The sequence below is a fragment of the Chiloscyllium punctatum genome, chromosome 28, assembly GCF_047496795.1.
Source record: "Chiloscyllium punctatum isolate Juve2018m chromosome 28, sChiPun1.3, whole genome shotgun sequence".
NCBI classification, from domain to species: Eukaryota; Metazoa; Chordata; class Chondrichthyes; order Orectolobiformes; family Hemiscylliidae; genus Chiloscyllium; species Chiloscyllium punctatum.
The window spans coordinates 15657074-15672006 of NC_092766.1; the positions used below are offsets into that span (position 1 = coordinate 15657074).

At 49.7% G+C, this 14933-nt stretch overlaps 1 protein-coding gene across 5 annotated transcripts in view; it reads left to right on the top strand.

Annotated features, from left to right (window-relative positions):
- The window catches only part of LOC140454042 (aryl hydrocarbon receptor nuclear translocator-like), a 52265-nt gene that overhangs the window by 18573 nt on the left and 18759 nt on the right, over positions 1-14933 (top strand). For 3 of the 5 annotated variants that reach the window (XM_072548997.1, XM_072548996.1, XM_072548995.1), the window contains exons 5-13: positions 914-1127; positions 2464-2677; positions 3557-3659; positions 6837-6944; positions 8899-8984; positions 9129-9202; positions 10688-10822; positions 12271-12345; positions 13482-13633. In XM_072548997.1, coding sequence (XP_072405098.1) covers positions 914-1127; positions 2464-2677; positions 3557-3659; positions 6837-6944; positions 8899-8984; positions 9129-9202; positions 10688-10822; positions 12271-12345; positions 13482-13633 — 1161 coding nt within the window. The remainder of the gene's footprint in view (positions 1-913; positions 1128-2463; positions 2678-3556; positions 3660-6836; positions 6945-8898; positions 8985-9128; positions 9203-10687; positions 10823-12270; positions 12346-13481; positions 13634-14933) is intronic. The other 2 variants (XM_072549000.1, XM_072548998.1) reach the window with 1 other exon arrangement.

A 14933-nucleotide genomic window follows, 5' to 3' on the forward strand; every position in this document is an offset into this window, starting at 1 on the left:
TGATGTCATCATCCTAGGAAAAAGACTCTCACTGTCTACTCTATCTTATCCTCTGACCATCTTGTATGTCTCTATCAAATCCCCTCTTAGCCGCCGCCTTTCCAATGAGAACAGACCCAAGTCTCTCAGCCTTTCCTCATAAGAGCGTCCCTCCAGACCAGGCAACATCCTGGTAAATCTCCTCTGCACCTTTTCCAATGCTTCCACGTCCTTCCTGTAATGGGGTGACCAGAACTGTACACAATATTCAAGTGTGGCTATACCAGTGTTTTGTTGCAGCATGATATTGTGGCTCTGGAACTCAATCCCTCTACCAATGAAACCTAATCCCTTCTTCACAGCACTATCCACCTGGGTGGCAACTTTCAGGGATCTATGTACATGGACTCCAAGATCCCTCTGCACATTCACACGACCAAGAATCCTTCCGTTGACCCAGTACTCTGCCTTCCGTTATTCTTGCCAAAGTGAATCACCTCGCATTTAGCTGCATTGAACTCCACGGTGCTGGAACTTAGCTGCATGGTGTCCCTCATTCCCAGTCAGTGGCTGTGGGGAAACCAAATGGAAAGGAAATGGCTCTTTAGATGTTGCTTGGGGCTAGTCTACGTTAGGAGTAAAATCCAGGCTGGGGAAAGTTCACCTCACTGCCTGGGGTTCAGTCAGGATCCTTCAGGCGGTGCCACTGAAGGGAATGCCAGTTGACTGTGGATGTGCTTGGGATTGCACTGTGTGCAAACGGTCTTGTCTCAGTTGGAGCAGTCACCAAGTCTCTTTTGCCCTGCGGTGCTTTGAGGTGTCCCAAGGCAATGAGGAAGCATGGGGTCGTCTGCTTTCCTGTGTGAGCACATGCTGTTCCTTTTGTTTATGGTGGAAGCTCATTGTTCCTCCTCCCCTGCCCCCCCCACCCCAGAGAGAACCACAGCGAGATCGAGCGGCGTCGCCGGAACAAGATGACGGCGTACATCACGGAGCTGTCAGACATGGTGCCGACCTGCAGCGCCCTGGCCCGCAAGCCGGACAAGCTGACCATCCTGCGCATGGCCGTGTCTCACATGAAGTCACTGCGGGGCACGGGGAACACCTCGGCTGATGGAACGTACAAGCCATCCTTTCTGACCGACCAGGTGAGGGGGCTTGGGGGCTGACAAAACGTAACGTTGTTGTTGTTGTTGTTGCAATGATTTACGTGATGTGTGTGAAGGTGTTTGAGCATAATCGATAGCAGGGTCTTGGGATTTTTGGATGAGAGCTGAGAGACCGAGCAACTCCATAAACTCGCCACCTCAATCAGCTGGCTTGGAATTTGACACTGGGCTCATGTGGAGTATTAACTTCGGTCGAACAGAAGGCTGCGATACAATCTTTCTTGGGGTGGCATGGTGGCTCAGTCGTGCCTCTCAGTGCCAGGGGCCTGGGTTCACTTTCACCCACGGGCCATTTTCTGTGTGGAGCTTGCAAACTCTCTCGCCCGTGCCCGTGTGGGTTTCCTCCCCCAGTCCACCAGAGTTCGGAGTGGATTGGCCGTCCGAAATTGCCCATTAGTATCCAGGGATGTGCAGGCGAGGTGGGTTAGCCATAGAAAATTTGGGTTTACCAGGATAGGATCGAGAGCTGTTTGGATGAGATGTTGATCAGAGGGTCATAAGAGTCTTCAGCCCAACTCGTCAATGCTGATCAGAAACCTGAACCTAATCTCGTCCCATTTTCCAGCACTTGGCCGGTGTGGACTCGATGGGTTGAATGGACTGCTTCCACACGGCAGGTATTCTATGCAAGGCGAGCCTTGCTGATTAGGATGGGTGATCCAGTGACACTGAAGGGATGGCCAAATATATTTCCAAGTCAGGTTGGTGTGGCTTGGAGGGGACTTGATATTCCCACGTGTTTGTTCCACCCATCCTTTTAGCTGGTAGATATTACAGCTTTAGAAGGTGGTTTTGATGGTCTCTTTTATTGTGAAAATGGTACACGCTAGCTGCAAATGTGAGTAGACGTGATGCCCTTCAAACAGGTTGTGTTGTCTTGGATGGTGTGGAATGTTGGAGCCAGACTCGTCCAGGCGAGTCAAGAGCACTCTATTACACTCCTGACTTATGCCTTGTTGATGATGGACAGGCTTTGGGGTGGGGGTGGTCAGGCGATGAGTTACTCGCTCCAGCCTTCAAAACTGCTCTCTCGGACACCAGTGTTTCAACGGCTTTGCTCCCTCTGTGCTAACGTTCCAGGCGCTGACCCTGCGACTTGTCTGCTTTGATATTGTTTTCTGGGCTAGGTGTTGACTGAGAGGTGAGCGGGCCACCCAGAGCCCTGGCTGACACCAGGCCAGGTAAGCTTACAAACAGCAGCAGTGCTGCTCTCGTTCCGTATCGCCTGGAGTGGGGAGTTGAATCCACAAGGTAGTGGGGAGGGATGCTGTGGAGGTCAGTGAAGTTGATGGTATTTTGTTTCTCGTGACCCAAGGAGCTGAAGCACTTGATCCTGGAAGCAGCGGACGGCTTCCTCTTTGTGGTGGCCTGCGAGACGGGCAAAATAATCTACGTGTCTGACTCTGTCACTCCAGTCCTCAACCAGCCGCAGTCCGAGTGGTTCGGCAGCACCCTGTATGACCAGGTCCATCCGGATGACGTGGACAAGCTGCGGGAGCAGCTCTCCACCTCTGAGAACGCCATGACAGGTAAAGGAGGCTGCCTGGGTTTGAACTTGGGTGGGGTTTGTCGCCATCGACAGAAGTGGTTAGCACTCTTGTCTCTCAGCGCCACGGACATGGGTACGGTTGACTATCTGTTTGGAATTTGCCTATTAACCCCCCGTGTCTGCGTGGGTTTCCTCCGGGTGCTCCGGTTTCCTCCCACAGTCCAAAGGTGTGCGGGTCAGGATTGGCCATGCTAAATTGTCCCGTAGTGCCCCAGGGATGTGCAGGTTAGGGTGGATTGGCTGTGCTAAATTGTCCCGTAGTGCCCCAGGGATGTGCAGGTTAGGGTGGATTGGCCATGCTAAATTGTCCCATAGTGCCCCAGGGATGTGCAGGTTAGGGTGGATTGGCCATGCTAAATTGTCCCACAGTGCCCAGGGATGTGCAGGTTAGGGTGGATTGGCTATAGGAAAAGCAGGATTACAGGGATAGGGTGGGGGGGAGGGGGTCTGGCTCTTTGGAGGGTTGATGTGGGCTGAATGGCCTGCTTTCCACACTGTAGACAGTCTGCGATTTATACGGGGTGGTCAGTTACCGTGACCAAATGTTGGTCCAGAATTGAACCCCCCCCCTTCCGTGTGTTGAACTGTGATTGGAGGAGATGGCAGTGAGGACTGCAGGACACCAATGGGGTTGTGGTACCGAGGGGGATCTGGAAGGGGGGGTGGAAACGGAGGGATTTGAAAGTGAGGATTAGAATTGTGGAATGGGGGACAGCCATCTCAGAGGTTGAATGGGATTGATTGGAATTTGGATACGGGTTGGTGGTGGGGGGTAGCAGAGATTTAGGTAAGCTGGGTCCTGAGGGGAGAGTGAGGTTCAAATCACGTTAAGTTCCATTTCTTTTCCTATTTGGACTAGGTCGGATTTTGGACCTGAAGACCGGCACTGTGAAGAAAGAAGGACAGCAGTCCTCGATGAGAATGTGCATGGGTTCGCGGAGGTCTTTCATCTGCAGAGTGAGGTGATTTAAATCGATGTATTTGACCCCTAAGTGCGCCTTCTAAATGCATAACATGGTTTCACTGCCTTGCCGTTGAAAGTGATGTTGTGAATCTTGAAAGGGTTCAGAAAAGATTTACAAGGATGTTGCCAGGGTTGGAGGATTTGAGGTATAAGAGGAGGCTGAACAGGCTGGGACTGTTTTCCCTGGAGCGTCGGAGGCTGAGGGGTGATGTGAGGGTGGGCGGCATGGTGGCTCAGTGGTTAGCACTGCTGCCGCACAGCGCCAGAGACCAGGGTTCATTTCCCGCCTCAGGCGACTGACTGTGTGGAGTTTGCACGTTCTCCCCGTGTCTGCGTGGGTTTGCTCCGGGTGCTCCGGTTTCCTCCCACAGTCCAAAGATATGCAGGTCAGGTGAATTGGCCATGCTAAATTGCCTGTAGTGTTAGGTAAGGGGTAAATGTAGGGGTATGGGTGGGTTGCGCTTCGGCGGAGCGGTGTGGACTTGTTGGGCTGAAGGGCCTGTTTCCACACTGTAAGTAATCTAATCTAATCTTATACAGGTTTACACAATTGAGGGGCATGGATAGGATAAATAGGCAAAGTCTTTCCCCTGGGGTTGGGGAGTCCAGAACTAGAGGGGCATAGGTTTAGGGTGAGAGGGGAAAGGGAACTGAGGGGCAACTTTTTCACGCAGAGGGTGGTACGTGTATGGAATGAGCTGCCAGAGGAAGTGGTGGAGGCTGGTACAATTGCACCATTCAAGAGGCATTTGGATGGGTATATGAATAGGAAGGGTTTGGAGGGATAAGGGCCAGGTGCTGGCAGGTGGGACTAGATTGGGTTGGGATATCTAGTCGGCATGGACAGGTTGGACCGAAGGGTCTGTGTCCGTGCTGTGCATCTCTATGACTCTATGTAGTCTTCCAGTCACTCTTTATTTCTTGATCTGTGTGAATGCTTTGGGAAGGGCTGGATGTGACTTGGCTGACAAGAAATGCGGGTGCTGTATGTGATGATGCTGTGGCTTTAAGAGGTTACTTTGTTCATTTATTTTTATTGGGGAGGTTGTAGGTCGAGCTGTCTACCAAGACCGCGAGAGTAAACAGCTTGTGAGGCCTTGGGTTTTTTTCCTTTAAGTGGGAACAATAGAAGCAGCCTGGCTGGGTGCCAGCATCTCAAGATTATTAAAAAGTGTTTAGATTCCGCTTTAAGCCGTTGCTGTTGTGAGCTGGAGGTAGCAGCTATCACTGCTCCTCCCAGTTACAGATGGGGTTTCTGTCTACTGCTGGCACAAAGTCAAACTGAGAAGAATAGATTTGTCTATGGGCTGTGTTGATGCAATGTTACTGTCTTGGAACAGTTAATTCCTAATAGGTACTGTATCTATTATTCAGTTGTTTTCCAATAATTAAGTTATTCTAAGTTCCTCTTTCTTTGGTTGTATTTTAAATATGGTGCTGAAATAAATTGCGTTTTGCTTAACTTCTGAGCAATTTGACTAGTCACATCACTTTGGGAACAGGCACTTCACATTTCCCTTTTAAAAGAACAAAATATTAAGGTCTGGGCTATCTTTGTGAGAATATTTTGAGGGGGTCTGGTCAATAACAAATATTATGTCTGAGTTATGAGGGGTATGCATATTCCCTTATATATTCCACTCCTTCACTGACCGTCAACGGGTTGCATTTAAGAAGGGAGGTACGACTCCGTGCCAGAGACAAGTCAGTTAGTTTTAAATTTGCAAATAAAGAACCAGTTCATTACCATGGCATCTTACTGAAGTAAACATGCAAAGGGTATAAACTGTATGAATATATGAAACTCTTCTCCTGAAAAAACTGACTGACATCCGTGTCAAGGGGTGAGAAAATACAAAACTAAATATCGTCTTAGAAGTACTGAGACCAGGTAGCAGTTAACTTTAGGAAAAAGGTTATTCTTTGATTGTTCAACTGTTTGTCCATAGCCAAAGTCTCTTTACGCATGGGCTGTTGGCTATAGGGTGGCCTTCTGGATCAGTTATAGCAAGCTGATTTCCCTTCTGTGGAGTGACTTTATGGATCCGTTCTGGTTCGGTGAATTCCCTTCTGTGGAGTGACTTTATGGATCCGTTCTGGTTCGGTGAATTCCCTTCTGTGGAGTGACTTTATGGATCCGTTCTGGTTCGGTGAATTCCCTTCTGTGGAGTGACTTTATGGATCCGTTCTGGTTCGGTGAATTCCCTTCTGTGGAGTGACTTTATGGATCCGTTCTGGTTCGGTGAATTCCCTTCTGTGGAGATATATGTAGATTTCAGAACCTTTTTTCAAGACTACTGAGTTTTGATAACATTTTCTAGTGGGCTTATGACATCCAAACTTTGAACGATTTCTGATTTTTTGGTTTCCATGAAAGTCCAAGGTCCACTAAATGATATTCTGAAGTAATATTTACCTTTTCTGAATGTAATGTATCTTCACAAGTAAATTTGGCATTTTTGACCCTGACTTTCTTGGGCTTGACTTGTACGCTGGTAATGCTGTTGATGGGTTGTTTGATTTCTGCCCCAAGTGGCTGTTAGTGGGAGCTGGCTGTGCGTAATTTGGCTGGCTACCATGTTTCTGCCATTACAGCAGTGGCTATCTTTTTTCACCAAGTGTTTATACGGTGTTTTATGGACCAGTCCAAATCACTTCCAAAAATATATTCAGAAGATATGCTTACCTTGAAAGGAAGTTGTATTCTGAATGCAATTCGATTGGTCAAACTACAATACTTAAAGTAAACACACACTTGATTCATACACCATAGTTAAAATACAACAAAAGAGGGAAACTGGAATAACAACTCTCTTGGAAAGCTGAACCAAATAATAGGTTATTTAACTACTAAACAGTAGCCACTATTAATTAACTGTTCCAGTGTAGTAACATTCTCACCTATAAAAAAAAACTCCAAGGCCTTTTCAAACTGTTTACTGTACTGGCTCTGAGTGGACAGCTCAGCATCTCTGCCTAAAAACCTCTCTTCAAAACACAAACCAGAACAAAATACACCCCTTAAAGCCATCGTAGCGCCACAGGCCGTTAAAGTGGTTTGAGGAGTCTTGAGGTTGTGGAAGGCAGTGTATTGCGATTCTACAGTTCTGGTTGGGGGAAAGATTGAGAGAGCTGACGAGCAAGTAGAATTGAGTTTTTCAGGCAACTTTTCCAGGTGCCTCCCGAGTTTGGATTCTGACAATGTGCTGTTTCCAAGGTGTGGGAATGCGACAGAGGATCCGGCATCCATGAGCAGACTCAGCTTCCTGAGGAACAGATACAGGTGATCTGGCAGATTTGGCCCCCTGTGCTCCGTGCCTGTGCTTCGACGCCGTGCAAGCCTCCTGCCCCCCTTTTACCCCCCCGCCCCCCCCCCCACTTCATCTCACCCCATCACCATATCCTTCTGTTCCTTTCTCCCTCGTGTTTATCCAGCTCCCCGCTTTTCAATGCCTCCCCTCCCACGGGTGGGAGGGAGTTCCCCATCCTCCTCGCGCTTTCCAGATTGCTTCCCAATTCCTGATTGGAATGATTTAATTAGTCTTGTGCGGAATTGTTCAGTTCCCCCAAGTCTGGCCAAACTCAGTAAAGGTGCGTTGAGCAGAACCTCTGGGAATCGAGAGGTGTAGGAGACGGGGAGGAGGCCTCTTGACCCATCATACCTGTTCTGCTGTTGAGCTAGATTATGTCTGATATGATTATGGGCGTGATTCCAGGTCCTAAATTGCTACGAGTCCCAGCACTCGATCCTGTGGCATTCCTACCTGCTCGGCTTACAATCGTGGAAACGGCCCACTTGTATCCACCTTTGTTAGCCAGTCCTCTCTCTGCTGTAGTACATCAGGCCCATCACCACAAGGGCTCGGCTCGAGCAGTAATCTTTTTACGTGGTGCCTCGTTAAATGCCTTTTGTGAACCCTAATACACTCCATCTACTGATTGCCCCTTTATCTACTCGGCTAGTTCGATGTTCAGAAGTAGCAAGAGTGTGGGACACTGGAAAAGTACAGCAGGCCAGGCAGCATCCAAGGAGCAGAAGAATCGATGTTTCGGGCAGAAGCCCTTCTATCATCCGATCCTGACTAAGTGCTCTGGCCCAAAACGTCGATTCTCCTGCTCCTCAGTTGCTGCCTGGCCTGCTATGCTTTTCCAGCACTCCCACACTCGACTCTGATTTCCAGCATATGCAGTTCTCACTTTCTCCCAGTCTTCAAAAGAACCCTGATTAATCAAACACTATATTTTCCTTTTCACTAAACCACATTGGAGTCTGCCTGGATATCTTGTGACCTTCTAAGTATCCTAGCTAGTGTTTCCTTAAAAATGGATTCCAGCAACTTTCCACCCTTTAAACCAACTGACCTAGAATTTCCTGCTCGCTGTCTCCCTCCTTTCTTTAGCCAAGTTGCCTTATTTGTAGTTTTGCAATTCACAGGAACCTATAGAATTTGTGATTCCAACAAACGTTTCCAGCCCCATCTTTTAAGGGTAGGCATTGTCAGGTTTGGGGGTTTTGCTAGCCAGTTTTCCACGTATTCTTCCAAGTTTTACTGTTAGTACTTCCACTTGACATAAACCTTGGTGCTTTGCGTCTTTTACCCCCTTGTTAAAAGTGACTTGAGTTCGTAAGAAAGACAACCCACTTGAACAATGTCCCATCTGCCACCTTTTAACATCTGCTCCTGCCATCACCGGTGCTCAATCAACAGCAGTGCGTACCATCCACAAGACTCACTGGGGCAACTCGCTAGGGGTCCTTTCAGACATCCCAAACCCATGACTTCCAACACCGTAAAAGAGCAAGGGTGTAGATACCTGGGTATGTCATTCCCCTGAGAGCTCCCCTCCGAGCCCCTCCGTGATCCTGACTTGGAAGTGGACTGAGAAGTTCCCTCAGTGTCACTGGGGCCAAAATTCTGGAGCACTCTCCCTAACCTTATTCTGGATGTCCCTCCAGCAGATGGCTTGCTGGTACCACCTGGAGGGACGATTACGGGAACGGCAGCAAAAACTGGCCCAGCCAGTGATGCTCACCTCCTGTAAGGACGTTTTGATCATCTTTTTCCCCCGTCACCCTAAAGGATTCGAGAGGCTTGATCCCTTCTGTAGAAGGGGAATCGCCAGCTAGATCCTTGGCATAGAGGTGTTGACGTTCCGGCCCGAAGCTGTTTTTTTTTTGTGGGATATTTCCTACCATCCTCATTTCCTCACACTCCTGTCTTTCATCCTGTTCCCAGAAACGGACTAGGTCCAGTCAAAGAAGGAGAGACTCAGTATGTGGTCGTGCACTGCACAGGTTACATAAAAGCCTGGCCTCCCGCAGGTGAGTTTGCGCCCGGTTTGTGTGGATGTTCGATTTGGCGCCGAGGCTGCAGGTTACGGGAGAGTGAGGTGGGGAGCAGCTCGCAGGGGAATGGGTCGAGGAAAGCGGGTTTTTGAAACCGTGGCTGTTGTCGTTGTTTCTCAGGTGTGACGCTCCCTGACGATGAACCAGACAGTCAAGGGAACAAGTTTTGCCTGGTGGCTATCGGACGTCTGCAGGTAAGACCAGAGCCTGCCTTGGACTCGTGTTGAAAGTGGCTGAGGGCAATGCCTGCCAACGCTACAGTCTTTGACAAAAAGTGCGGTGCTGGAAAAGCACGGCTAGTCAGGCAGCATCTGAGGAGCAGGAGAGTCGACATTTCAAGCATACCTCTTCTTTAGGAATGTGGGGGTGTGCTTGCTTGACAGGCTGTGTGTTTCCAGCACCACACCTTTTTGACTCTAATCTCCAGCATCTGCAGTCCTCCCTTTCTCAGAGTTGTTATACAGCGTGGACTTTAGACCCTTTGGTCCAACTCGTCCATGCTGAACTGATGTCCTCAATTAATCTTATCCTGTTTGAGGGAGTGGTGGTGGTGTTTGAATGGTCAGTGCTGTGCATTGAAGTGGGTGTGGCCTTGTTAAGGGGAGGAGGGTGACCTTGTCAGAGCTTAGATTATCCGCTGTGAAATTACTCTGGGAGAATTTCAATGGGCCCAGCCCTGTGACTGAATGATTGGCCTCCGTGATGAGGATTGGGGTCCAACGTTATGGATGTTTCATGGCAAAGTAACGTTCACTCTCAATTCAGTAGCATCTCCTGTTCCCATCGGGTGCTCCAACTGCCACGGAGCGCAGAGGAGACCAGGACATTAAATGTCTTCAAGGGAGAGATTGATAAATTCTTAAATCTTGCGAGGAATTAAGGGATGAGGGGAAAGAGTGCGGGGAAGTGCTGTTGAAATGCCCATCAGCCATGGTTGAATGACTGAATGGACTCGATGGGCTGAATGGTCTTATAGTCTTAACTGCTGCTGTGGGGAAGGTGGCAGCCATTTGACGTGCAGCAAGATCCCAGGAACTTGGTGGGGAGGGGCGCGGGTGCTGTGTGGGTGAAGGTGATGGCTTAGTGGGATTATCACTTGACTGTCAATCTGGAAACCCAGGGAATGTTCTGGGGACCTGGGTTGGATTCCCGCCACGGAAAAAGTGGTGGAATTTTGAATTCATTAAAAAATCTGGAGTGAAGAGTCTAATGATGACCCGTTAATCCATGGTTGGAACATCCCGACTGGTTGACTACTGTCCTTTTAGGGAAGGAAACTGCCATCCTTCCCTGGTCTGGCCTACACGTGACTCCAGACCCACGGTAACGTGGCTGACTCTTGACTGTCCTCTGGGCAATCGGGGACGGGGCGATAAAAGCTGGCTTGGCCAGCCGCACCCTCACCACGTCAATGAATTTGTAAAAAAAAAACCTGCACTGTACTTGGGGTTGTAGGTTTGGGGATCAATATTGGAACCCGGGATATGGGGAGAGCTCAGTGCAAGCTGTCCCTCGGTCCCGTGTCACTGACATGGTGGGGGGGGGGGGGGGGGGTGGGGTGGGCGAAGGGAACGTGTGGACGTTGGATTCCATGTTTGTTCACCTTCTGACATTCATTCATGAATCTTTTGGTTTTCTTTTTTTTTGGAAACCTCTACCTCCTGTCTCGTTTTGGTAAGGTCACAAGTTCTCCCAGCTGCCTGGACATGAAGGGTAATGCTGTGCCTGTTGAGTTCCTCTCCAGGCACAACCCCAACGGCGTCTTCACCTTCGTCGATCACCGGTGCCTGGGCACGGTCGGCTACCAGCCTCAGGTAGGTCCTTGCGCCGTCCCCGCTGACCTGCTGTGGAGCTGGTTGGTGTCGGGTGGTCTCTCTCGCGCCCCCTTGGGTGAGAGGTCAGGCGGGTGGAGGGAGGGAGGGGCGCTCCTGGCAAAGATGGTTAACCTGCCTGCAGTGGCTCTGATGCCAGCTACGCACCCCACCCCACCAAAAAGAGAAAAAGACCCCAGCGGCTGCCTTTTGAAAGGGAGCAAGGAATGAGGAATGTGTATTCCTCCAGCCCCTTGTGGGCACTTCGAATTCAGTAAAGTACAGCGTGAAGTGTACTCATTGTCTGTCCGTGACGATGCTTCCCATTTTCTCGCTCTTGGTATGGCAACTGCCCTGCTCCTGAGAAACTGCAGCCCAGTCCCTCACGCACGCAAGCCAGCCTTCCATCCACTGACTCCATCTACACTTCTCACTGCCTCGGGAAGGCAGCCAGCATCATCGAAGACCCCTCCCACCCTCGTTCGGAATCTCTTCCAAGCTCCTCCTGTTGAGCAGAAAATAGAAAAACATACGTGCCAACAGATGCAAGAGCAGCTTTTTCACCGCTGTTGTTTTTTCTTCTCCTCACACTGCCGCCTAACTGCAATAGTGCTTATCCCCCCCCCGCACCCATGTTGTATGTGTGCAGGTGTCTTTTACTGTGTCTCACAAGGAGCATGAATCTTTTTTTGAATTTCCACCACCAGGTAGAAAAGAAACAAGCAAGTGGGCAGTGCCAAGCAGTGCCCTTCACATCAAAGGGCAGTGCTGTGTGATCAAACAGTGAAGGGGAGGGCAGGGATTAAATCAAAATAGAGTTGGAGGGGGAAATAATGCACTCCACTCCCTGCGGCGCCCACCTCTCCCCGAACAACTCCAGGGTGTTGGGTGGACACCGTGTGCTCTCCCTGCTGTCGTTAGACTTACGAATGGACCTCTCAAACTCGTAAATTTACGTGTTGATCTCTCTCGCTGTGGACCTTCTCCACAGCCAAAACATTGTACTCCTCGCTCTGTCCTGTTCCCCTGAAGCACAGCTGTGTGGTTCACCTGCCCGTACTGCAGGCAAAATAGAACTTCTCCCTGTACCATGTGACCATAATACAGCCAATCAAATGGCAGTCAGTTTGGGCATAGGATCCCGCAAGCTGCAATATTGGGATGACCCATGTTGGATTCTCCACCCTCTTTTTATTTTTGTTGTAATGCTGGCACAAGAATAAGGTTTGTCCCAAGAGTTAACGCCTGGCACACTGGGCTTGGTGGTGGGGTAACAGGAGCTGTACTCGTGTGGTACACTCTGCTCTGCCAATAGGAATGGGAGCCCAACTGTTGCTCCCATTCCTGTTTTGTGACCCCATGAACGTGTCTTATTCAGCAAAAATACTTATCTCTCTCTTCTCTTCTCCCCCACCGGTCTCTCTTCCTGTTTCCGTTGTCCTGTTTGAAAGGAGTTGTTGGGGAAAGATATTGTGGATTTCGCCCACCCAGAGGATAAGGGACTTTTACAAGACAGCTTTCAGCAGGTAATGTCTCCCTCCGGTTTTGGAAACCATTCAGGGATATGTCTGTGTGAGCACAAGATTCATTATGATGCAGAAAGCAGCTGTTGGTCCTGTTGGAGATCTGTGCTGGCCTGATATAGAGTGATCAGTCAGCCTCATTCCCACTTGGATAGCGGTCTCCCTCTTATCCCAGAGTGTTTATTCTTATAAAGTGCCTGTCTGATATCATAAAATCCCTGTAGTGCAGACAGAGGCTGTTCAGCCCATTGAGTCATGTAAATCCGCACATGCCAAATGCTAATCCACCCTAACCTGCACATCCCTGGGCACTACAGGACAATTTTTAGCATGGCCAATCCACCCTAACCTGTACATCCCTGGGCATTATGGGACAATTTAGCATGGCCGATCCACCCTAACCTGCACATCCCTGGATTGTGGGACGAACCTGGAGGAAAACAGCACAGACACAGAGGAGAAAAGCGCAGTGGCTAAGTGGTTAACACTGCTACCTTACAGTGCCAGGGATCTGACTGTCTGTCTGTGTGGAGTTTGCACATTCTTCCCTCAGTGTCTGCGTTTCCAGAACAAGAAGTCCATCAACTCCAGGCCAGCGGGCACGCGCAAACCCTCCAAGGGGTGGAGTGTCACCTGCTGGTGCCTTCGGGCCTGATGGCTTTGACGGACTTAGAATCGTACTAGTCTGCAGCGCGGAAACCGACCCATTGACCGACATTGTACACGCCGCCCACTTTTCACAATTAACTACTACCTGTCTAAATGACCAAATTACACCAGCCGCCTCCAGTACCTCTGGCAGCCTGTGCCTGACACTCACCACCCTCTGGAACCTTGTGTACCTGTCCCCTTGCACCACAAACCTCTGCCATCGAGTTTTAGACTCCCCAACCCCAGGAGAAAGGCTGTCGGCTGCCCACCTTGTCTGTGGCCCTCATCTAGACCTCTATAAGGTTACCCTTGGGTTACCTATACTCCAGGAGAAAGAAGCCCCAGCCTCTCTTTATGACTCAAACCTTCCGGTCTTTCCTCCCTCCTTTCTAGCTTTAACGATCTCCTTCCTGTAGTGGGGTGACCTGCTTGCAAAGCGCAGCAGTGCCTCTGGCTGACTCGGCTGTCTCCCCCTTTCCTGTTTGCAGGTGGTCACGTTGAAAGGCCAGGTATTGTCGGTCATGTTCCGGTTCCAGACCAAGAGCCGGGAGTGGGTGGTGATCAGGACGAGCAGCTTCACCTTCCAGAACCCATACTCCGACGACATCGAGTACATCGTCTGCACCAACACCAATGTCAAGTACGTCCCGCTGTCGAACCACCTGAAGGCCAGGGGAATGCTCCACTTGGGGGCTAAACGTTGTCTGTGAGAGCGTTGGCACCTGGTGTTGGGATTTAAGTCTGAGCAGCTTCTCCTGGGGTGGCGGGGCGGGGGGATCGATCACAAGCCTTGGCTGTGTTTTGTTTTGCCTGTACCCAATTACCCCTTAAACCGAGTGCCGTGTTAGTGCTGTTGAGGAAAAGTTGCGCCTGTTGCTATGGGGTCTGGAGTCACGTGTAGTTTCAGACCAGACGGTGGCACCATATTTTGTTCGCCAGGTAGTGGACTAGATGAGGTTTTTTTAATTTAACCCCGACATTTGGTGGTTCTTACCATCTCGGTGACAAGCTTGCAATTCCAGATTTTGTTCATGGAATTAACATTCGAGCGTGTGTCCTCTGGGTTACCAGTATGCCACTGGTCAAGTCTTTTCTGATCTGATGTCTGTGCCTGCTGGGAGGTGGGGTTGGGCCATTATTCAGCTGGAGGGAGTCTGGCTAATCTTAGTGTTCCTCTGTATGTTGAAGAATAAGGGCTGGAAGCACGTAGAGAGGAGCTAATTTGGCGAATGGCATTGAACTACGAGTAGATTAGAATTGGCTCAAACCTTCTGCCTCCTCAGGTGAACAGAAAACTGGTGGGCATTTCAGAGTGGAAACGAGTGTGTTCTCCCTTTGGGTCACTGTTTCTCAACCAACGTCGCTTCAAAAAAAACCGCCAATGCAACGTGTACAATAGTAAGCCATTCGGCCCCTCAAGCCTGCACTGCTGTTCAACAGGAGTATGGCTGATCAAACGTTCCTCGTGTCTAGACATTGCTGGAAAAGCTCAGCAGGTCTGGCAGACTCTGCGGAGTGAAATCAGCGTTAACGTTTTGGGTCGAGTGACCCTTCCTCAGAACTGTTCTGAGGAAAGGCCGCTCAACCCGAAACGTTAACTCTGATTTCACTCCACCGGTGCTGCCAGACCTGCTGGACTTTTCCAGCAATTGTTTTTTTTTTGTTTCTGATTTACAGTGTCTGCAGTTCTTTCAGTTTCTCGTGTCCACTTGCCTACCCTTTTCCCCTTGATTCCCTGCCTCATGAAGAATCTTAAATATATACAAGGAGTGTGGCCCCACAGCTCTCTGCAAGGAGTTCCAAAGATTCTCGACTTTGAGGGAGGAGATTCCTCCTCACCTTAGTCTTTGTTCTGAGACACTGCCCTCTGGTCCTAGACTCTTCCCATGAGGGGAGAAACATCCTCTCAGCACTTACTCTGTGAAGCCCCTTTTAAGATT